At 42.5% G+C, this 25601-nt stretch overlaps 1 protein-coding gene across 1 annotated transcript in view; it reads left to right on the forward strand.

Annotated features, from left to right (window-relative positions):
* The window catches only part of gabbr1b (gamma-aminobutyric acid (GABA) B receptor, 1b), a 247609-nt gene that overhangs the window by 135887 nt on the left and 86121 nt on the right, over positions 1-25601 (forward strand). The window contains exons 11-12 of the mRNA XM_079571221.1: positions 12670-12915; positions 13523-13586. Coding sequence (XP_079427347.1) covers positions 12670-12915; positions 13523-13586 — 310 coding nt within the window. The remainder of the gene's footprint in view (positions 1-12669; positions 12916-13522; positions 13587-25601) is intronic.

Raw genomic sequence — 25601 nt, forward strand, 5'->3', positions numbered from 1 at the left:
GCCTCACGATTCTAACCGGGGCCTGTTGGTCTCTCATAAGGGGCTTCTGAACCCCTCTTTGTCTGACCCGTCACCTTTGGACCTGTTTGCCCTGGGAGACCCTACCAGGGACACGAAGCCCCCGACAACAGAGCTCCCAGGATCTTTCGGGCGCTCAAACCCCTCCACCACCTTAAGGTGGTGGGTCCAGGAGGGGATCTGAGTAATACATATTCATGAATACTGAATGGTCACTTGAATTTGGTTTTGTCATTATTGCAGAAATCATTTTTGTTACCAGTGCCAGTACTAGAAACAAAGTGAAGATCCCAACATCCAGCATGAAACCAACTTCACCAACAGCACCAACTTCATGTGCTGCGATGAACTTCTTCTTCTTCTTCTACCTGTATTCACCTTATTCCGGAAGTTTGCGTGGGCACCGCCATGAAATGTGCCGGCTCCTTCACTCCTATTAGTTTACATTCCAGTTACTACATGAATACAAAGCTGTTTTTAGGCCGCGCAACATTGGACATTTTGCACAAACCTACCTGCTAAACATCAGATTTTAGAGGCATTTTCCCATGTTCTTCGCTTAATGAATGGACTTCGCGCTCTACCATAAGTGTCAAGACAAAGGAAGTGCCGATCCGTGGCAAAAAGAGGCAAAAGTGGGCGGGGCGGAATAAGGTGAATACATCAAAGCTTTGCGTCACAAGCCACACCCCCAAAATGAGTCACGTGATCGACGCCACTTCACTGTATGAAGTCTGGGACAGTTTTATGAAGCGTGACTTAAAGTGGAGGTAACAGTGTGGCCCTCCATGGAAAAAATAGTTTGGACACCCTGCTGTAATGTCTATAGGAATCGAACCAGGGACCTTCTTGCTGCCACTGCATTGCACCTATATTTAAACATGGCCTCCAAAATGTGTAAGAAATCAAGTTGTATTAACGCTTTGTAGCTTCTTCAAACACTTGCACTCCACTGGCTGATGTCCTCTGTGTTTCAAAGCCTGCACAGCTTCACTTGATTCGCTCAAATTGCCTCCCCTACTAAGCACGTCTCACCAATGGACCGCTGCTGTTTTTGTTTCGCCGCTTCACCAGTCCAGGCGTTTTTGTTTGTGTGCACGGAAATGACTAAATTATTCCTGAGACCTGAATAGAGCACACTGTCAGAGCGTTCACCGCGTTCGGGCCGCCGCCATCCATCACGCCGCTGGTCTCCGTGGCGACTCGTATCTCGGACGGAATCCGACAAACAATGCTTATTTCCTCTGTTTGCGCGAGCCTTTGAAAATCCGCCGTCTGTCAATAACGCGCGGAATAATTGTAAATCAAAATGAGAAATGTCCTGTTTGCGCGGAGCCTCATTAGTTTCGGCGGATCGATATTCGCGCTGACGGGCGGGCCGTCGGCGCCGGGAAGGAGGAAAGCGGATTGGGGTTTGTAATTAGGAGAAGCAGCCTCCAAAAAAGGGACTGTTTTGGTTCAAAGCTGTTTTGTTTTTCGCCGTATTTCATTCACTGTAATTGGAAAGTTGGAGAAAAATAAAAGTTGGACAGGCGGGTCGGTGCCATGTTTGGATCTGTTTAAATGGGCTGTACCTATATTGGATATACTTGTAGAGTGAAATCCATGTCGTCCCCTTTGCAGTATGTTGTATTTGTTAGACGTCTGTGGAAAATCGAGGTTGCTTTGTAGCGTTTGTGGCGTATTATGAGCTTATAAACTCATCTCTGTGAAAAATTGGAATGTAAGGAAATTAAGCAAACCCTAACTAACTATTTAAAACAAAGAAATCACAGATATGGTGTCCACTATTGGAACCTGTGCCTCTGTTAGCCGGCGGCTTCTGAGACCTGTTTTCAATTGAGAAGCCAGCCCCTAAATGAAAGAACGCTTGTAAGGTGGCGTGTTTGTTTCGTGGCATTTATCTAATTTCTGTGCTTTCTCCATCATTAACATATAAAAAGATGTTGTTTCGTGGCCATTGGATGTTTTTCCGCCCTCACAAAAAGCTAAAATTTGACAGATAATAATAATTTAGCTCAGGCCACTTTCACACCCTGATCCTTATCTGAAATTAAATCTCCAAAAGTCTGTACATTCATTAATGATTTCAAACTAGGCTTTGACCTAAATGTGGCCGATGTGCTGACAACAGCTGAAAACATCTGGATCGTTCATAATTTGCAGGACTAGAAAGTGCAGCAGATGAGTAGAAAAACACTGCAGTTTCCGAAACAAGCATGACATTTGGGGTAACACTTTATTTTGCACTACCCTTGATGCATTGTATCTAACAAAATTTAGTACAATGTGTAATAAGTTGTACCTATGGATTAGATACACAATGTATAATATGTATTTGTAGTTTGTGGTACATAATGTAATGTGACATAATTCTAACTCAAACTCTAAGCCCTAAACTTAAGGGTCTCATGTCTTATTACATTATGTACTTGCAAGTATTAATACAAGTCATTCTATTGTGTACGTACTTCATAGGTACAAGTTATTATTATTATTGATTGTTGCAGAGCACATTACGTTGTACTAAATTTAGTTAGGTTCAATGTATCAAGGTAGAGTAAAATGATGCCAAGTGATACCACATGTGGTCCAAGTGTTCTCTAAAACCCTCTTTGTCAAAAAATCTGGGTGTCCAAAAAATGGTCTGATGTGCATATTGATGTATGGGATACAGTAGGCTCAGTTATCCTCCACCTCGCCCGATCATTCATCCAGTGCCATTTAAGTCCAGTATGAACTGTGCACCATCCTTGTCTCGGCTTTCCCGCGCTGGCACACCATGTATGTAATTATACATATTATTATATCTATTAAACCACCACCTGAATTGTGCACGTGTAGTTTCAGACAGTCATTCCAAGAAAAACTATGATGTTGAATAAAATGTTCCCACTGCATACTGTAACACATTTATTAGGTTTGTGGGGGCCATATTGGACTCCATCTTTGTTTATAGTATGCTATGAAATATTAAACACAAAAACAGGAAACTTGACATGGTACTGGACGTTTAGTAGTTATAGAAAATAGAAGGACAGCAGCATAAAATGTGTGCAGCCATTAAATTATCACCGTAGAACGACCAAGCTGCGGCAGAAATCCTGCAGAGTCTGATACTGATACTGAGCCATTGCCTCGCTGCAGAACGGGACTTCGTTTTACTTTCCCTGCACTTTCCCACAAACAGAAACATCACTAGCAAGCAGCCTGGCCTCACATCGTCCAGATAACTTCACCTTTAACGTGTGAGCTGACAGATAAACTGTACAATGTGGCGGCACATACGCCCAGTCACTGCTTTTTTGCAACGTCACTGTCACGTTGTCTTTATTGCTCATTTGAATAAGGGCTGACAGGCCAGGGCTTAGAGTTTTGACTCCGTTATATCTCCAAGTGTCTCAGAAGTCCTTATCTGTGAGAGACAGTCCCTCATTTGCATAAATTTGAAGTCAGTGTCAAATCTTTGCTTTCCCTATGCAAGCGCCCACTATTATTGCACAGTACGGTAGCTGTGCGTTTTAATAAAACGGCTCATTTAGATTTTACTGACGGCGATTCCATTGGATTAAATGTGTACAATCCCAGCATTTGAGGGAAACTGGTCCAAAAAGAGAGGTTTTTGAGCTCAGTTAATAAAGGAAACAGACTTTGTATTATCAGGGGTCTGACACCTGACATATTCATAGGAATTCTCATGGAAAGTGGCGCCTGAATTGCTTCTTTCTTTTTTGGATTACTAATAAGCTTTTTGAAAACGCAAGGTCCTCGGTGACATTCATCACAAATTTTGCCTTTGTATCACCAAGTATACAAATCTGCTCCACCTTTTTTTACTCATATTGATCACCACAATGTCGGATTTTGTTTAGACCCAGCAGTTTCCCACTCTTTTCAAATGTGATATGAATGACGTCGTAGAACTAGCCCCGGTCTTACTTTACTCTGTATTGGATTGAAACAGCAGTCACAGGTCTCACACATCCCCATCAGGTACGAAAAGGACATGGATTGTGGGCTGAGGAGGCTTTTGATTCTGCTGCCGCGCTATGGTTGACACTGACAGGAGAAGCGGGAAAATAGAGTCCTCCTGCTTCGGCGTCCTAACCCGGGACTCGCTTTGGCCCATCTGTATTCAGCCATGTGTAGCGTCACTTTTGGAGCAGATGGGAATTAATTTACAGCGGCTACATTTTGATGGATGACGGCGTCGGGCTCACAAGGGCAGAGGAAGGTGCCACGGCGATGTATACGTATATGGACATACGCGCCGCTGGTTTTGGCTGGAACTACAGCGGAACGGAAAAAACATGTAATTGCAATTTTTCTGACAAGTTTTACAATTAAGTTTGTCACTTATTGTTTTGGAGTCAGGTTTCCGTTCTCGGTGCATGTTTTCAAAACGCCCAGGAGCAATGGCATTTGAGAGAAGTCTGAAGTACGAGATGCTAAGCTAATTTAAGGGTATATTAGCTTAGCATTATGTTGTCAGGTTTGATATGAAACAAAATCCCGTCATATTTCTCTGCAGAGGACAGTATACAAAGTCTTTTTTCTGTTTTTTGTTTGTAGAAATGTGTTACAATAGGCTTTGATTGGTCTATAGCAACATGATGCTAACTTCCTAGGTTGTTTCCTGTTTTATTCCTATGGAGAGTAGCCGTGTCTTGATGAGATTAATACATATTTAAACAGTAGGCTACGTGGCAGAAAAACAGCAGCTGTTGGATAATCAGTTACAACATGTTAACAAAAGTGTTTTTGCCATGAAGCTAAAGGCTAATCGTAATTTAACATTAAAAAGGTAAAATAGCGCCACCTTCCAAGCTTTTTTTTATGAAACACACTCGGCTTGACATTTAAAGGATCTGTATCAGGCTATTTTAGCCATTCCAAAGTAAAGTATAGGCAATGGCATGATATATTGTACCTCTACCACTATGGAGTACTATTTCTTGGGAGAAATATAACTATTTTCTGGGGGTAAAACCCAGAAGACGAGACGCTTTCAGTTAACTCCTCCCCCTCTCTCCACCCATGCAACATTAGCTATAGTAGAAATATAAATACCACAGCAAAGTTACTTCACAATGCAGTTATAAGGAGTTGACATTTACAACACAGCTTCGTAAATGGCTAACACACATGCTAACACGCTAACACACACAAGCTAACACACACAAGCTAACACACGTTTTGATTGACTCACCACCGCTCTGATCCATTGCTGTTTCCATTATGGGCCTTGCATTGGTTATAAAAGTTAATCCACTTTGGTTCTGGCGAAGGTTTACCAAGCATCCATCAAGTGACGGTCACAGAAAAACAGTGTTTTAGCTGATAGTCGCCGAATCCCGGAAAGAAATTCCAACTTCTGGTAAGTGGCCTCTTCTTTAGGAAGGTTGAATAAAGTCTGTCCTCTGGTAGCCAAATGCGCTTATCTCCATGGCATTATCATCAGGTAAGAAAAAAAAAAACAGGTGTATCCAGAGTAGGTTAGAAAGAGCTCCTTATTCACAACTTTCAGTGCAAACATTTGCTTAGACCTGCGTGAATGAAGCCAAAAAACACTCTGGGGGTGTTTTTGATAAAGAAATAGCATTACAACATGGCTAAAAGCTCCAAAAAGTCGATTTTGCATGATATAGGGCCTTTAAGTTTTATTTCTGTTTTATAAAGTCTTATAACATTTTTGATTTACGTTCAAATGTGGACATTAAGTAGTCATTTTCCCTGCGCTCGCCAATAGGAAGTTAGCTAAAAACATTTAGTGCACAGACCCTATTCATTAGACAAAAGGCCTTTACCCCTTGCTAAAAATGAAGGCTTGTATTTACAGTGTTGTCACGTCATTCTCCTGTATGCCTGCAAAGGGCGCTCCTGGCTACTTCAAAACGCAGACCAACACTGCCCTCGCTCCTAAATGGTCTTTTCCATATATTTATGATATTTAGGAATAGAAAATATGAAATATCAATACTGACACACCCAAAACCATGTACACAGTCTTCAATTATGAATGAGAAGTCCCTGTTAAAAACGGTGGTCGGGACGTTGGCTCTTTTGGCAGAGCAGTGGGCAGCTGTTGGCGTGCAGCAGCAGCCTCTCTCCCTGATCAAAGCTCTGGTAGTGAAGTGGGTTTGGCTGCAGCCTCTCTGACATATGGCTCCAAATATGTTCTATCTGTCTGGCCCTTTCATCCACAGCTCTGGTCCTGCAGCTGCTCGCGGCCCCAAGGTTTAGAATTAACTTTAGAAACAACTTCGAAGAATCAAAAGATCAGCGTACTCCCCTGGAGCTAAGGCGGAGGAAGTAGCAGTAGCAGTGCCATTCCTGGAAGATTGCAAAGTTGTGTTATATATAAACGAGAGATTCAAGGCGTATCTCTGAAGGTTAGGGGAAAAGGAATACATTTTGATACTAGAAATTCTGCTCTTACTGAAATAAGGAGAACATATTATGGAAAATAAGGCATTCTATGCGTAAGAATGCCCAAAATATGACGTTTCATTTACAAAGTTCTTTTGTCTTTGTTATTTTTCTCATAAATGATTAGCTATGGTTAGAAAGCTGTACGATGAATGTCATGTCAGAGAACAACATTATTAACTCCGGTCTGGCTGGATTAGTCTCCTATAAAGGCGCATACGGAGTGCGATGGTGTTAATGATGGCGGCTCGTGGTGAGGTGAGGAGACAGCCCCGGAGCCTGCTTCACACCTTCACGTCTGCCATGCATACACCCTATGGAGAGCAGAAACTTACCACATTATGAGGATACGTTATTATTATTAGACACTCTTAATGGCTGCTAGCTCACAGGTGTCTCATACTAAACCTGACAGTGACGTCTGAACTCGAGGTGAAAGCAGCACTTCAAGCAAAACAGCGCCTGGTTTCCTCTTCTCCCGTGAGCAAAAGGCAAGACTGCAGTATTATTACACCAACAAATCTGTCTCCAAGTGGATTTGTTATTTATCAAACCTGGTAGCCCGGTAGTGTAGACCTCTAAACATGTTCTGAAATGAATACCATTGTTTCTCAGTCTTCTCTCTGATTTTCCTTCCAATTTTTTCCTCTTGGATATAAAACACAGGTCAAAAAATTTGGAAAGGTTTTTACTTTTATTTCAAGACCATTTACATTGTGGATTCTCACATACGGAATTATGTTTCATACAAAAAAACAGAGTTGAAATAGATTCTTCAAAATGGCCGCCTTTTGCTTTGATTACTCTGCATTGCACACTTTTGACATTTTATCAGTGAGCTTCACAATGTCGTCACAGAAACGGTTTTCACTTCCCAGACAGTTAAACCATTTCAGGTACAACCTTATGAAGCTCATTGAGAAAATGCCAAGAATAGAGGATGGAAGAATTTAAAAACATTAGTTTTGTTTCCTCCATAATCCCATGTGTTCAATCAGTGTTTAAAATCTTCAGTGAGAATTGTACGTTAAAGGAACAGGCCACCGTTCTTCCATACTGAGATATGTTCTTACCTGAGCTTAGATGAGTTGATATGTACCTGTCTGGTCTTTGTGTGTGCCCGTGGAAGAGCTTGGTCGGTTCTAACTCCCCCCCCCCCGTTTGGAGCTATAAGAAGATGCTGGGAGAGGCCAAATGCTAACAACATCTTTGGTCATTTTGCGTGACTGAGCGCACACACAAAGACCAGACAGGTCGTTCTGTCAACTCGTCTCAGCTCAGGTAAGAACATATCTCAGTATGTAAAAACGGTGGCCTGTCCCTTTAAAGGTCCTATATCATGCAAAATCAACTTTTTGGAGCTTGTAGTCATGTTGTTATGCTATTTCCTTATCAAAAACACCCCCAGATTGGTTTGTGGCTTCATTCACGCAGCTCTCAGCAATCCTCCTGAATCCTGCTCCATTGGGACGTCACAGCGGAACGGAAGTGATCGACGTCTGTAAAGCAATGTCCTACAGCCTGATTTTAATTTGTAAAACAGCTTTTTCATTATTTCTGTCGTAAGAGAGATGCAAAGAGAGAAAAAAGGATGTTTGGTGAACCTTCGCCAGAATCAAAGTGGATTAACTTTTATAACCAACGCGAGTCCCATAATGTAAACAGCGATGGACCAGAGTGGTGAGTCAATCCAAACGTGTGTTAGCTTGTGTGTTAGCATATTAGCTTGTGTGTGTTAGCCATTTATGAAGCTGTGTTGCAGATGTCAACTCCGTATAACTGCATCGTGAAGCAATTTCACTTATTGCTGTTTATTTATATTTCGGTAAAGTTGTATGTGCGGAGAGAGGGGGCGGAGTTAACTGAATCGAAGCGTTGTGTCTTCCGGGTTTGAAAAATACCTCCAGAAAACACTTATATTTATCACAAAAATTAGTGCTCCATAGTGGTAGATGTACAATATATCATATAAATGCCTATAATTTAGAATGGCTAAAATAGCATGATATAGATCCTTTAATAGTGTTGAAAATAAAGAAAAGCTAATGCATATAAAGTGTTTTCAAACCTTTGACTGGTACTGTATATTTCTCATCAGCTAAATTACAATTTTCTTAACTCGTGCACCCCAAAGTGCTTTACATTGCATTATTGGCTCCTTTGCCTCTCTTTATTAAGAGAAAGCTATGCTAAGCTAGCGACTCCCTTAGCGCCATGTCCTTTGAACGAAGAACAACCCCCGAGAACATCTTTTCTATGTCGCAGAATTCGCCACAATGATGACAGTGCTCGTTTTTCTTTTTGCGCTCTGCTAAAGTATTGTTCCGCCTCCTTTCATTTCCCAGTTCCATTGTGCCTCTCTTGTAATGAAGCATCCATAGAAGCCTGTGTGAGTGCCACAGGTGGAACGCTCTCTCTCCCTCTCCTCCTGTTGTTCCAAAGCGCTCGTCAGAATTCTAACAAGGCTTGGCACGCTTCGCCCTTCCCTCCCCCCCCCTCCATCCCCTCGGTGCACAGCTGCAGGTGTCGGTGCGCAGCTGTCTGCCCGGGCCCGGAGCACCCCGAATAAAAGCATCCCATCAGCACGCATCATCGCACCCAAAGGTCCCCCGCACGCACGCCCCGGACCATTGTTTAATGTCTTTAGAGCGGCCTAATTAAGCTAATTGTCTGGAAAAACTCCTGCACCCGGCGATGGAGGCGGGTAATGGAAGGTAAATGCATCGCGGAAACAGCGACGCGATGAAAGAGAATGAGGAATTAACGGAGAGGAGGTGGAGCGTGGAGACGAGCTCTGGCGATGTTTAGACTGGTTTACTACGCGCAGTGTCGAGCGGACAGGTTGTGTTTCATGGATTGGAAGTTTATTTGTGCATTGTAAAAGTCACTGAAGGGCAACCTGGCTTTTAGAGGTTAGCATGGAAGGGCATCTGATGTAAAACCTATGCTAGGTCCAATTGGACTGTTCTGTGCGAAGTCGCCGTGTTTTCTTTCTTTCTTTAATCCACACCAGACTAGTCATCAAACCTGTCGGGTTTTGGATTTGTGAGCCGTCCCACCAGCCCAACCAAACTCCAGATTCCCTGACACTTGAAGCCTAGGCGTTAATTCAACCTGGTAGACCAATTTCAGCATCACTTACCTCCAGCCAGTGATCGCTTCCATGAGGGCCACACCTCCACCTCAGCCATCAGCGTAAGAGCCGCACCTCCGTAGCAGCCAATCATCGTCCTCGGTCCCACTTTTAAGCCCCAGCAATCATGGTTTGTTTGCTTCCCAGCTGTGTTGAGACTTACCTCCGCCCCGGCTCCACCTCTTCCATCCACAGCTCCTACCTGGGTCTTCACGGGTCTTCCATATCACCACCAGTGTACAGGCTCTGGGGAAGACATCCCTAACTCCAAGCTGTAGACATCGATGTCGACCGCCGGGGTCTGATCGCCAAAACTAATACACGTCAATAAATCTTCCTAACTGCTGCTTTTGTCTGTTTGAGTCTATCCAGGTTGAAATTAAGACGGATATATAATCTAGCGCCTTGTCATCCATTTAGGAACTACAGTTGGGCCGACACTCAGCCGGGGAAAATGTGTCAATAGAAATGTTACTTTCTCTTCATAAAGTATTGTCTTATATGATTCTGTTCAATAATACAATACTGTATTATTACATTTCCCCATATTCAGGCCTAACATTTTACAGTAATGACTTACCCAGTTTGTTTCCAAGAATAGATGAGCTTCTTATTTTCTAATCACAGACAGCTCGTAGCGTGCAGGGGCAGCCAATCTTGAACTTGTGCAACCCAAAGATTCAAAATGGCGGCGCCTCCTTTTGAAGGGCGGAACCACAGCAGCTCTAAAAGCTTTACTTTTGACGGGTGAACATGTTGCCATCCAAGCAGATTTGGAGGCAGCTGTCTTCACTCTTACTCAAGGAAATAAACAGGTCATACATTATTTCTCTTTTTTTCCCGTCTCTTTATTGAAACAGCCGCACAGCAAGAGCAGGGGGTGGGAGGGGCTTGTGTGGAGGTCGCTTGGAAACTAGAAAGTTAAAGTATCATACATATTAAGTTTTAGCTGTTTTACATCAATAATGCATTTTCTAAGACAGTGATGAAGACCAATCTATCTGTATAAACCTTCATTGCTGCTGATAATCCTTCCATGTTTCCAGAGAAGTGATCACACCGTTTGACAACCACGCCGCACACTGCATAACCCGGCGGATAATACTAAAAGTTGATTTTGATCGCACCTCGAGGAACATTAAGTGACTGACAGCATTCAGCTCGATCATAAATATTGATGTGTTCCAACAGGTGCTTTGGCGTCCTGAAGAGACGTTCATTTTTCATGGAGTTGTAGCGGCTGGAGGGGGAAGACGAGCTCTGGGTTATTTATGAAGCTCTCGCGTCCCTGGGTAGACGATAGCTCAAAGGATGATGCAGTGAATGATATAGATATAGCTATAGTATATGCACTCAGGGCTGACTCTTGCTGGGTTGGAGCCCGGTGGAAAAGTTTTGGCTTGGGGCCCCGATTACCAAACCCTAATGAAGTGAGTCTGGGCAGGATTCAGGCTGCAGTCTCTAATGTATCGTCACGTTGGCTGGTTTTAGTGCATGCTCTTGACTCACAGCAAGAAGTACATCTATTGATGTCTAACCACTTACTTTTTATACAATTCTGCCACCTTACTTGTTGTTTATACATATTTCAAAATCTTCCATTTCAATATAGCAGCAAATTGTTTAAAAAATGGTATATATAATATGGTAGAGATGGTTGTTCTTCTATACGTTCTTCCATTTCCTCAGAATAACTGGAGCTCTGTCAGAGTCTATCAGGTTCTTGGTCTCGTCCCTGATTGTTCCGTTTGGACGGACGGCCCTGGTTCTGAAAGTCTTCATACGAATGATGAAGGCCACTGTGGTCTTTGGGACAGTCAATACTGCAGCAATTTTTCTGTGCCTCAATACAATCCTGTCTCAGAGGTCTACAGACCTTTGTCCTTTGACTTCAGGGCTTAGTTTCTGCTCTGACATACTCTGTCAGCTGTGGGATCTCATAGACAGGTGTGTGTTTTTCCAAATCAAGTCCAATCCATTTATTTTAGCACAGGTGGACTCCAGGAGAGCTGTAGAAACATCTCAAGGACGATCAGTTGAAAAAGGATGTTTTGATTTGAGTGTCATAGCAAAGGGTGGGAATGCTTATGCACATGCAACAATTAACGTCTGTTAAAGGACTGGTGCGCTGACATCAGAGAAGAAGAAACAGGTAAATTGAACAGCTGTGTTCGAGGATTACTTAAAACTGCAAGAATATAGGGAAATACTACTGCACTACTACCGTATTTTCTGGACTATAAGTCTCTCCAGAGTATAAGTCGCATCAGCCGCATCAGCCGCATCAGCCTTGGTAACTACACCTTGGCATGGAGGCGTAACTGCATTTGACAAGCCTCTCCCGGCAGCACATTGTTCAAGCGCCCATTTACGAACTCATTACTCTACCTGTGCCCGTCGAGCTTTGTAGCCTGCGCTGATCTTTTTTGGTTTTCTTCATTGTAGTAAGAGTAACCTCCGCTTTTTGCCAAGTTTTCTGGCTCACTCCAAACTTTCTTTCTGCAGCTCGATTGCCGTTTTTACATTTTGGAAACACATACTGGAAACACAAGCCTAGAGAGCGAGTGTGAAAATAACAAACATGTGTACAACCTGAGTATAAGTTGTACACTTGCAATAATCAATGTTTTTAGCTAGTTTCCTCCCCTAGCATCTTAGTTTTTATGTCTAGTATAAAATGTCACCCTTTGCAATTCGGATTTTATGTCCGCTAGCAAACCGGAGAATTCCAGATAGTCACTGTGACACATGTGACACTTTCCCACATGTATGCATTCACAAATATTGACATGTTTGGTATCCACGTGTAGCACTAAAGTCAACCGAAATCAGGCTGTAATCTAAATATGGTCATTTCTTTTCTGTGTCTAGTTGCCTACATGGATTGTACATAGTGCTTTTCCCAGTTTCTTCACATTTTCAAGTACTGTATTATTCATTCACAATGTGCCCAAGGATGCATTGACACTATGGGACCAGTCAGAGCTGGATTAAACCACCGACCTTCGTTCATGAACCTTCTGACCTAGATGTATATCATCCCTGGCCAATTCCTCATCTAAATTTCCTCCATGTTTGTGTCTCTGCAGACCTCGCAGGAGTTCCTGGACCAGCTCATGTCCAAGCTCGGCGGCAAGAACCCGGAGGAGACTGGGGGCTTCCAGGAGGCTCCGCTGGCCTACGACGCGGTGTGGGCCCTGGCTCTGGCCCTCAACAAGACCGTGGGGCCCCTGAAGGCTAAAGGCTACAGGCTGGAGGACTTCAACTACAACAACCGCGAGATCACGGCCGAGATATACCGCGCGCTGAACACCAGCTCCTTCGAGGGAGTGTCGGTAAGTGTGTCGCTGGGTTTAATGTGGATGTTTGTTTATGGGAATGGTTCTACTGGGACACAAAATTAGAATCTTGTCTAAGATATAGGTCTCTTGTGTAGTTGTACAAAGAGAGCAATAAATACCCCTTGGGCTGTGAGTAGAAAGTACAATTCCAACAGTTTTCTTAAAAAGCAAAGTCTGACTTCTATTCCACTGAATATGTTTCTTACAATATCAAAGCACGTGTGGAATTTAAAGCCACACTGCGGGACATTCCTGGTTATATGCTATCAAAACAGCAATCTGAAATTTCAAGCCACATTGTGTAACTTTTCACTTAATAAATAGAATAAAATTAAACCATTTATTTAATAGGGGGGCCCATGTGAAACCTTCTTGCCCAAGGCCCCAGCAAATCTGTTGACAGCCCTGGACCTACTATATAGAGCTAATATTTGAGTAGTTTTCTAGTGCATGTACCCGGTGTGGCTCTGTTATGTCGAGAAAAGGTTAATTGACAAAGAATTTCATGAGTGTAAGAGTTTTTAGATGCTCCTGTTAACCTTTTGACAAATGTAAGCTAGCGGGAGTCTGTTCAACATGAATTTTCCTCCTTTTCTTCCAGGGCCATGTTGTGTTCGACGCCCAGGGTTCTCGAATGGCCTGGACTCTGATCGAACAGCTCCAAGGTACACCTCCACTAGTGTAAATCTATCCATTCTTTTAACCAGAGAGGTGTTTGCGTAACCCCGCCGCTGTTTGCGCGGACATGAATAGTTCAAAAGTATGTAAATATTTCATGGTAAATGTTAAAATAAGAATCCATTAGCCTTTTTTGAAAGCTGCCGCAGTCCTGGGGGTTCACAAATAGGACATAGGTTTATGTCCTATTGCTGACATTTCTTAAAGCAGAGGTATTTTCCAGATATTTGATACGAAATCCAAACACATCTTCATCACCATCTTACATTCTGTTGGTTACAAAATGCTGTATTGATCTAAAGCAGCAGAGTTGAAAGTTTCCCGTGGCTTGGTTTCCAGTTGGACAGGCGTTGCTGATTATGTATAGGGCTGTGGGAGTAGCTCAAGGGAAAGTGGAGGAGAAATGTATGAGCAGGCGCCACTCACTTTGAATAGAAGCCGGGGAAGATTCAAAGATTGTGCCAACATGCATGAAAGTAACACAACTCTGAGTATGCTTTTGATGAGGTAGCATTGCGATATCGTAAAAAGCTCTATAAAGGTGATTTGCTTCAGATATCCACTTTAATTATAATTTCATAAAAGCTGTAGTGATGCGGGGGTATAAACTTGTCGTCTTCAGGAGAATTTCTTGTTTAGGACAAGGCTGATGTGGGGAAAAAAAGATTTATCATTGTTGATATTTTACATTGTATAAACAAAAAAATAATACAGATAATACAGTAATGACTGAGACACAGGGGCCAGTGGCATGACCAGAGGCGTAACATTATGGATTTGATAGTTGCCACTGCACAGACATGCTCCTATTGACCAGCTTGACACAGAAAATACTACTTTTGCAGTAAATTATCAAGGAAAGTGTTTGGATGACGACCTAACCGATTTACTGTAAATCTCATATCTAGCTGTCATTAGTCAACATCTCCATGGAGATGAGCTGGAGACGTCCCAGACGCTCCCAGTAAAGTCACAGTCAGGTCTGAGGAGAGCTGAGCTAGCACACGTTTGTTTGGTCAGTTGTTGGGTGAAATGTTTCATGATGTGGCTTTAAAGTATTTTATACAGCCGATAATTCAGTACTTTCACTTATAATGTAATAACTTGACAGAGCAACTATTACTTTTATTTGAGTAATATTTGACCAGTAGTATCTGTACTTTTAACTCTTGCACTTTCACCACTGGCTGTGACACAAGCTTTCAGCTACCGTATTTTCCGTACTAGTTCCACTTTTTTTCATAGTTTGGCAGGGGTGTGACTAATACGTGATTTTTTTTTTTTTTCATTTTTAATTCAGATATATCATTTCACATGCCTCTAGAGGGGCACTGCAGGCTAATCGCCTGGCAGAGAGAAAGTTCGGAGTAAGCGAGTAGCGAGGTTACTCTTGCCCACAATGAAGTAAACAAAACTATGCTAGTCACGGGCTAAAAGCTCGAGGAACGAGTTCGCAAATAAGAGCTTGAAAAGCATGCTGTTGGAAGAGTTTTGTCAACGGTGTAGTAACGCCTCCGCGCCTAGTTCGTTGCTTATGCTTCATGTAGCTAACCATCAATGTGCTATGTTAGCATGCCGTACGCCTGTTCAGCCTGTTGTTGTTTTTTTCATTAGGCATTGTTTGGCTACTGAGTCTTACACTTATCGTCTACTATATACGACTTATCTAGGTTTTTTTCTTCTTCATTGCGCATAATTTGGCTGAGAAATAAGAGGGAGTTTAATGTTATCTGGTAGTTGTTGGAGGAGTTAGCTTGTTTATCTCCCATACGGGGCCACAAGACAATGAATCGTCCGGAAAAAACAGTACTTTAAACAGCATGCTAGCAGCTGCCTTGATGAACTTATTACTGAGCGCAGAACTTGTGGTGATGGATCGGTTTCACCTCTGACACAGATTGGATGTTACAAATGTTAGTTTTGTTGTTAGCAGCGTGCTAATGCCATGCTAGGTTTAAGCTTCATGTCCCTAACTGTCTCCTCAACAGTGTTCTATCACAATCAGACCTAATTTTACCAAGAAATGACCTCACAATGACATGAGTTCTGTTAGTTTAGTTTTTTATCCTCGCTGTGTGTTTCTGCAGAGTTAAGCTAACAAATTAGCGACGTTGTTAAGTCAGAGTCAGTCCTCTTTGGCCAGGCTAAGAATCAGCCGTTCCAACAAATTCAACTCTCTTTTCTGACCTGGCCGGCTGAGAAATCCCCATTGGTCCTAAAAAAATGTCCAGAGAGACTTTAAAAAATGTAGCGTTGGTTACAAAATCAAACAGTGTTAGCTACTTTCATCTCCGTAATCTCTCTGTAGCCCCGCCGCTCGGCCCAACCCGTGCTGCGCCGTCAGATAAATGAGAAGCAACACTTCTATCACCGACTCACACGCAATTTCTCCCAAAGCCTTGCACGATTGTCCTACTTTTGGGTTTTCCGTGGTCGTCAAACAGCTCAGTGTCTCGTGGAGGAACATCACACGGAGAGCTGCAGCAGATTAGCCAGAGGTCCGCAAGAGTTGGTACAAACGCAAACTCCCGAGGGAAATATGAGGGCGTTCAATGCTGTCTGGTAGTTGTTGGAGGAGTTTGCTTGTTTATCTCCCATACGGGGCCACAAGACAATGAATTAACACTTTTATAACAGGCATCAGTCTCAGAGTTTGTAAACTGCAGGACAGATGCAGCCCGGGGAAAACTAAGAGGAAAAAGAACAACCCTTTCACCTATTACTCCACCACAAGCAAACATTGAAGTATGGATGTATTTTCTGCCAAAAAAACATACAGAGACATGGAAAGCAGCACAGTGCTTCAATAGCCCATAATATATAAATAACCAGAATGCTAAGAATAGCTTCATACTACAAGTTAATTTATTTTTATTTGACCTTTATTTAACCGGGAAAGTCCTACTGAGATCCAGGGGAGTCCTGCCCCCAGAGCAGAACTTTTAGACATGTTTTTCGTGGTAGGAGAAACTAGAGTGACCTGGAGGAAACCTACACAGACACAGGGAGAACATGCAAACTCCACACAGAAAGGTCCCGTCCAGGTGGGGAATCAAGGCCAAGACCTTCTTGCACCACCGTGCTGCCCAAATGCTAACTTTGAGTTTTGTTGTAGAGTCTGCAAGTGACTTCCTTCCCCCTCGCCTAGGCCATGCCCCCAGTATGACACATTGCCGTCAGTATCTACAATTTTATTTTAACAGAAAGAATACAATAATAACAATGCAAACATTCATTCCAAGTGTGCTTTTGTTTGGTGTAAAACAGTAGTGTGAGCGGGCTTACCCTTCCTCAAACTTCAAGAGCAGAATAAACTACAAATCAAAATTTTGCAAATGCATTTTGAAGGCATTTGGAGGCTGAATAAAGTCAAACCTTAACTAAGGCATTATCTGTTAAAGGAACAGGCCACCGTTTTTACATACTGAGATATGTTCTTACCTTAGCTTTGACGAGTTCTTTAGGACCTGTCTGATCTTCACCCGTGCCTTCAGTCACGTAAACACAGCGCAGACGGCGTTAGCATTTAGCCTCTCCCTCTCTGCTCTATAGCTCCAAAACAGGTCAAGATAGAAGCTACCAAGCTCTTCCACGTTTTCCCTATTTAAATATGGTTACGTGAAGTGTTCCACTACAAAGTGTAATTACACTAAATTAAAAATGTGGATTTTCTAAGCGGATAAAAGGGGGGACTATATTGTAAGGCGTAATAATACCAGGAGTAGTTTGGCATCCGCACAGTAAAGTGAAGATTACTGCGCGGATTTCTGTGCTGTGTTTACGTGATTGAAGGCACGGGTGAAGACCAGACAGGTCCTAAAGAACTCGTCAAAGCTAAGGTAAGAACATATCTCAGTATGTAAAAACGGTGGCCTGTTCCTTTAAAGTGGACATCGTTTTGTGGCCCTATTACTGCAACTAAGACACATCATTTCAGATGTTAAATCAGGAGCAGCACGGCTGCAAAATAATATATTTTAATTTCCAGCATAATTAGCATATGCCACCGCCTCTGATTCACCATACAAGGACAAAAAAGTGCCACGCGCAAAAAGTAGTAAAGGAGGAAATGAATGACCACATTAACCAACAAAACCCCCCCAATAGAAAATCATCTCAGCCATCGGCGCTCAAGGACCCTCCTAAAGCTTTGGGCATGTGAATTAGCTCAAATTACAAAATGTTTAAACAGATATAACCGGTTCATCATGGAAGGGTTTTCCTTCTCTGCCTGTGGGTCAGTCCGTTAAACAGATGCGGCAGAGGAACGTTTTCAGCGAAGACATTTTTTTTTAATTCCAAAAATCTTACTAAGAAGGCCTTAAGAACAAATGTGTGCGTAAGAACATGGTGTGAACCTTCGAGAACGAGGCCCGATGTATCATACAATGGGGCAAACATTGTATGATACTGCTACATTTAGGAATGTGTTCTCGTTCTCTTGCTAATGATAGTTTGTCGATGTGTAATGGCTACACTAGGTCCTCCATCGAAAAGGCAGACATTTACAGTATCTTTCTACACCCCCGGTTGGACCAACAAGACTTTGAGCTTCCAAAGATCAAGCAGATCCAGGAGAGTGTGGTGGAAGTGTCTGAATCCACCATCTCTGCTCTCACACTGACATAAATCTCTCGTGTCGTTTCCGCTTTGAAACCGTCGCCCGTCAGTCTGGTCCGGGTGCACCTACACGTGACCCGTCCCCTCTCCAAACACCCTGCTGCATTCTGGGAGGCGACCCCGTGACCCCTGTCTGTAAAAGCGTCACCCGGAGCCGTCTTCGCGGGCCCTGTTTGAGATGGGTGTCACGGCGGAGTGGAGTTTTGGTGAACGGAACATTTGCAGGGCGGGGGTCGGCGTGTGATGTGATGCTGCCTGACACTTCAATGAGCTGTTTGACAAGCGCACGATCCGCAGAGAAAAGCTCAGGAAAAAGCAGGGCGAAACACAAGATTGGGTTTGATACACCAGAGAATCTTCAGAGACAGGGAGACCACAATTTCAACTCTTGCTGTAACTCTAGGCTTTTTTTATTATACTTTTGACGACCTTAGCTTTGGTATTATTAATGTGTAACAACGGATATGAAGTAAAGCAGCCTTCATTTCTGAGCATGGCGGCACTGAGGGGGGACTGCTGTACGCCGTGATGGTTTTTGTTTCTCTTCTAAAGCTCAAATGAGAAAAGTGCTCTGTAAAACGGTGTTAGACGGCGAAAGAAAACAGGAGGCTCATCGTATGACGGAGTGACAGATTTCGCCAAACCAAAAACAAGGCGCACTATGGTCCTTGCTTTGGAGTTTCGCTGGGTTTATCGCATGAGGGAGCAGGACTCTTCCCTGTCCTCGGCAGATGGTCAGCATGTTTCCCTGTCTACGTCGGTGCAAAAGGGCCTGACCAGCAACTTTAAAGTAAGGGGCAGCAGCTGTGGATGTGTTTGTAAAGCGAGTGATGAAGCTGATGGGGTGTGAGTTTTGGGAAAAAAGGCACCGGGCTAGCATCTGTATTAGCCGGTTAACACGCTTGTTAAACCTCATTATCTGGACCTGCACTTTGCCAAATAATATCAGAATAATTCATTTGACAAGTGCATTATTGTTTCCTTTCTCCCTTGACTTCATTCGAGCCACGTTTGTGGGAAATGTGAAGATACAAGCGCAGCGATGCTTTCTTTGTGATAGTAGGAGTTATTAACAGGTAAAAGTGTCTGAAGCTGAACCAATGAGGATGCAAACATGAAAGCACATTATAGGAGCGCTTCATTCACTGATGTTTGATAAAGCGCCAGGACTGGAGAACAGCGGTCAGCCCTCTGCCCGCTCAGCTGTGACACTTGATGTCTCGTCTTTGATTTAGCTGGTTTAGTCCTGCTTTCGCCCTAATAATGTTTTTTTTAGTCCTAGTGTAGTTCTGAGTTGTCCTGTTTTTGTCCTGACTTAGTCCTGTGTTTATTGGAAGTAGTTTTAACAGAGCTGTGCTGTGATGACATTATTTTTGACTTTATTTTTTGCTCGCAGAAGGCAGTAGTGTGGGTGTAATTATGTACTGTTTTAGTCGTAGTTGTGCCACAGTCTTGTCCGAAGGCCAAGTCCTTGCAAAAAATCTGTCCCTCTGTATAAATTATTGAAGGCCTATGCCTTTTCGGTCTTGTTTAACTGAATAATGGTCTTTTGACATTGTTATTTTGCTTTTTGACAGAAATAAACTAAAGTAGCTTTATTTATGCCAAAAATATGCATACTTTGGTGGCAGTGGGGGCTTAACAAATCGCTGTTTTAGTGCCTCAGAGAAATCTGGCCCAGTATAAAATGTAATTGAATAGCCCTTGTGTAAGAACATTGAGACAGCCTTTGGGCTTTCATGTCGGCCTGTTGGAATTGTCCTACGATTAAATATCTGAACCAGTTTGATAATAACTCCTTGTATCCTTTGTTTTGTTTGGCAAAAACGACATTGTTTTTCGATGCCATCAGAAACCACTAATTTCCTTAATTAGAAAACATGCTGCTTGTGCCATAACAGGCCTTTGTCTGTTTGGTTAATACGCTGGTCAATCACCACAGGTCCCAGACTTAACGTCTTTGTAAATAAAAGGATTGGCCGGGCTACCGGCAGCCGTCTATGCCAAACAAATGGCTCGAGGCGACACTGCATAACATTTAGGATGGTGTTGTTTTGTTTAATAACCAGCTCGACACAGAACGGCCTATTTTTCAGTGGGTATTCAAAGTATGGATTAGGATGCCCTAACTTTAACGTTGGTGACGTCCCGCTCACAGTACACGTTTGTTTAGTCTTATATTTGATGTATTATTCAACAGTAAACATACCTGTAATATGATAAATGCTTGTATTCCCTTCTCTTAATTGGGTGAAATGCTGTGTATATGGTTGTCCATGCGCGGGTGCTGCATGTGTCCTATCCTTGGCTGTCTGCTGTGATGCTGCGGTGTCACTGTGCTCCCGGGGGTGTTTAAAAATGGATGTTGTTGTGTGCCGCTTCCTTTGTCAGGGTCAGTAACGAAGCGTATCAGAGCCCTGGGCACCTCCTCCTCCCCCTCCACTGTGGTCCAAAAATAAATAGATAAATAATAAATAAATGTAATCTGTTCCTCTCACCCAATCTGCAGATATGAGAGCTAATTGGCTTCTCCACACTCGGCTGCTCTTTGGCTGTGACCGCTGTTTGTGGCTTTTTGAAGGGGCCAAAGCGGGGAAAGCCTTTCTGCAAGGAGTTTATGAGAGGAGCTGGTAATTAGTTTGATACTTTTCAGCGTCTAGATTTTGACGGCCGTTTTATGCCCTAATAACAATTCTGCAGATTCAACCATGACTTAAAGGGCATCTTGTATCTTTTTATGCCAAATAGTTTTTTTTTTTTTTGTAGCTTCATACAGGCTCATATCCAGTACTTGTCATCATCAATGCAAAAGCCCTCACGCTGCAGCTGGACCAGCCGTCTTTATGTTCACTAACAGTACATGAATACTGGCAGTGTTCATTTTGATTTAGTTTTAGTCTCCTTTAATTTTAGTTGATTTAAGTCGACTAAATGTATAATATTTCTTATTTATGATACTATATGATCAAGTTCGTCTGCTTCATGGAGCCTCTCCCACATGAACAAAGTAAAGACCAATGAATTTAAATGACATGAGGCTTTTTCAAACTGTCATTGGAAGTGACATTTCAGTCTGTTCTTTTACTTTTTATTATTTATTAGTCTTATTTTAGTCGACGAAAATATCTGGATATTTTACCATAGTTTTACTCTCCTAAACGTTTCATTTGGTTGTAGTCCAATTTTATATATGACTTTGACTAAAATTATGATGAAATATTTTAGTCAATGAAATTAAAACTGAACATTGGACCTGCTCAAGTCCATGTGTTCAACTTACTTAAACGTAGAGTGAATTCCCTCATGTTTTTCCACATATTGTTTGGTTAAAATGTTGATGTGACTTTGATGTAAAAAGTTAAGGCTCTTCCTTCACGGGGAGCGGCCTCAGCGCCAAAAACAGTGCCAAAGTCCCTATAGTCTCTCAAATATTTGGATAGCAGCAGTCTTATTGAAGGCAACAGATTTCTGGTCAAAACCCACTGGTAAAAATGCCTTGGAACGCCGCTCAAATTGTAATTACAACATGTGAACTCTGAGATTATCAGAGTGGTCCGAGTTCAAGACAGCAATGGCGCCCTCCAGTGGAGAAGTGCAGCTAATGAGAAAACGTAAACAAAACCTTTGCATCAGTCAAGTAAGTGTTACTTTTGGTCACAGCCTTCACTATAACATAATGTAGCATGTTTTCATATAACATTAGCATCGTATTAGCTAAGTGCTTTAGCGTTAGCCGTGTCGTAGCAGCGTTCGATCCTAAGACAGACAGTTAACAAGTCGGCTAGTCCGGGAGACTTTTCAGAGTCCGTTAGCCTGTTCAATGTATTTTTCCTATAGCCGTTAGCATTAGCCACCAAACATTGCAAATTATGAACGCTCCAGTTGTTTTCAGCTGTTTGACCATCGACCACATTTTGGTCAAAGCCGTGTTAGAAATCATTCATGAATGTACAGACCTTTGGAGATTTTACTTTAGATACAAATTAGTGTCTGAAAGTGTCCTCTGAGCTAAATGCTAACTAAGTTTCTGCTTATTGTTGGCGTCTGATACACATCCATTGGCCACTCAACTTCATCTTTTAATGAGTTATAACATAAATGCTATGAAAAGGCACTAAACGAAGAGCAGGCTGGACATTTGGGCACAGCCAAAGCAGTGATGGTTTCGGTATGACGCCATGAAGTGAAATATCAGTCGCTAAATGTATTGTATCTCTTTTTTTTTTTTAAATACAGTCCTACGGTATCCGCTGTGCTTTGTTGAATGTTGCGAAAACCACTTTTTAAACATCATAGACCGTTTAGTACTTTCTGCAGTTTTGGCACAATCAAGTGGTGCAAAGTGCCAACAACACGCCACCCCTCTGAAACACTAATTAGTTGTTTTTTTTAGCGCTTGCTTGCGTTTTGTGTTTGCTGTCATGCTCCCTCAACAGCGGCGCGACTTATTCTTACTTTAGAACGCCAAACAAATCCCATCTCCCAGGAGCAATTTAAAAATATTAGCTGCTTCCTTTCTTGTGTTATACTTTCCTCTTTCATAGACGCATAAATCTTGCCGCGTTCATAAACACGATCTATTCTGGATAACCTAATTGTGCAAAGAAAAAAAAAAAAAACACGCCACTTTTAGCAGCTCCGCAGGGATGGGACAAAGCGCTAGCGTTAGCATTCCGAATGCAGACCGTAGTAAGTCATTTTGATGTGTTTTAGCGCGTGCACGGCTGCTTATTCATTATTATCCGGTCTAGTCTTGTTTTTCTAATAAGTAATCAAGATGAAGCAGTTCCCTCAGGATTTCATAAACAGACCAAGACTCATTATGGTAAATAATGATGTAATTGAAGAATAGAGAGTTGGATCCTTTTGCATGCGTGGACAGATTTGCTAATACGCAAAGGTGCACCAAATAAATGGAAGAAAGACGTTTTGATTTCAGTGCCAAAGACAGGGGCTCAATGGTAAGGATGCAGCTCTTTGCATCAAAGAGCGACTGATGTCCTTCGCCAACCATGGTGGGTGACTGTACTTTGTAATTCTACATTCATTGTCCTCATAGGGAAGTGTGTAGTTTGTAAACGATCTCACATTTTTGTAGTCCCTTGGCCCTGGACAATGTGGAGAATGGCTGTTTCTCAATTGCCAGGATCCTTCCTTCACCTTCCTGAGCCTAGATTATTCAACAACAAATGTATTTATTGTATTTGTTAATCTGTATAGTTATTCAAGTAACAGAGGTAAAGTGCATTTATAGCTATTGAGCTTTCAAGTGTTTTAGGAACTCCGATCACTCATGTAACTTGTAGAGTTCATCAAACAGTAATAATAATGCCACATTTATATAAAAGCAAAAAATATATAAAGCAAAAGGGCCATAAAACAGACTCTTTAAGTGTTTAACTATTGCTGTAAGCAGAAATCAAAGTGCCATTTCGTATACCGACAAGGGTTAGGGTTATTTTGGCTCAGAGTGGGCGTGGCTGGAGTGTTTGTTTGAGGCTAGTGCTAACATTAGCATCAAGGACATCTCTGTGTTTGAGGCTAATGCTAACATTTGCATCGAGGACGTCTCTGTGTTTGTCCAACATGTTTTACATTGAGATGGTATTTTAGACTTGAGTAACTATGGTGGAAGGAGAACTCTTTTTAACACAACCAGCACACAGCAGTACAGCGTCTATCGTCCCATCAGGATGTTTTTAAAACTAAACTGAGTCCCCAACGGGCCGAGTGAAGCGTCTCCGCCCATTGCTGTTGTGGGTGCGCAATAGATGACGGTGGCACAGTTAATCACAATCATATCAAAATCTAAATTTGAATGGCCACAATGAACACAAATGACAAAGACTGCAATAATGTAGGTCCCAAACGGGATGATCTAAACATGCATGGATTCTTCTGTGAGGTGGCTGAAGGCTCCAGAGGACGTGTGGAGGTGTGTGTGTGTGGGTCTCAGGTGGAGCTAACACATGTCGTCCTCTGAGAGCTGTGTGAAACAGGCTCATGTCACTTCAGCACAGCTTCAGTAACAACACGCCGCTGTGACACTGAGGAGACAGGACACTCAGCCACAGGAGTGCGCCGGGCCTGAGCGCTTAGGAAATGTATCTGATGGCAGTTTCTCTGTAGTTTCAGTTACTACATGTAGATTTGCACATTTTGGTTTAAGATAGAATTTACGGTGCCCGCTCTAAATATATGATATGGGGAAGTTTGAGTTTTACTTGGTTTATTGTGTACACGTGGTCACAGTAGCAACAGTAGTTTGTGAAAATAAGGGGAGTTCCAATAATATTTTTTTATTTCAGATCTGACACTGAAGGGAGAGGATAGCACTGTGTCCTGATCGTTGCACTACCACCCCCTAGTGGCTAGGCGCAAAGTCAGAAAAGCCATTTTAGTGCAAAAAACGATGGGGAGTTAGTTTAGTTAGTGTCTGTTTGAGCAGCATAAAAACCAACAACATTTTTTTTCAGCAGGAAAAGGCAGGTTTGTAACGTATATTTTCACTTCAGGCACAATAACCTTTTGTAGCAGAGTGGTATATTGAGGGTCGGATAAATTATATGAAAATAAAATTAAAGCCAGCCAATCCTGGTTTAACTTAGGACCAAAAGCACACAGGTTCGTTGATTGAGGCAGAGGCAGAAGTTATATTTAAGTTAACAGTTTTTATTTTGTTGTTCATAAGTTAGCTTAGTTTCTGTTTATTCCATCAGTTTCATGATTTTCACAATTAAAAGCAAAACCACATCTCCGTAGTCCATGATGCCATTTTGTTCTTGAAAATAATAAACAGGAGCAGAACAGGAAGACAGGCAAGGCAAGACAGCAGCATGCAGACTGAAGAGGTCCATTTCTGTAGATTGGATATTTTAGTTAGCTTAAACTATAGTACGTTTTGTCTACACACCGTTTTAGTGAACACATACCGCCTTAAAATATGCAGCCGTGTGCCATCAGCGACTTCATTACGGCCCGGGTGGCAATGACGCCCTCAACACCGGCCACCACACCACTGAGACGGACGCACGCCATGGCCCACAGTAGAGCGCCATACGCTGCTCGGCGGGAGCTCACAACAGTACTACAGAGGAAATTACATTAGGATCTTTGCTGACAATAAGTTTAGGACAGAAATAATCTTGCATCTACTACCTGGCATCGCAGAGGATGGGGCACCACGGCACAAACGCCACAACACGCTAGACGGAAGTCAGAGAGCGCGCAAGGGGAAGTTGCGGAGATTTTATGGGCTAGCACGCTGGCGCCGCCTTGTGGTGCAAAGTGCACCCTGTTACACTTTCACTGACATTGTCACAAAGCACTTTACTAGGGACATTTTTTTCTTTCACTCACAATTTCCATCAAGCGAGTTCCAG

Source organism: Gobius niger (assembly GCF_951799975.1).
Source record: "Gobius niger genome assembly, chromosome: 14".
NCBI lineage: Eukaryota > Metazoa > Chordata > Actinopteri > Gobiiformes > Gobiidae > Gobius > Gobius niger.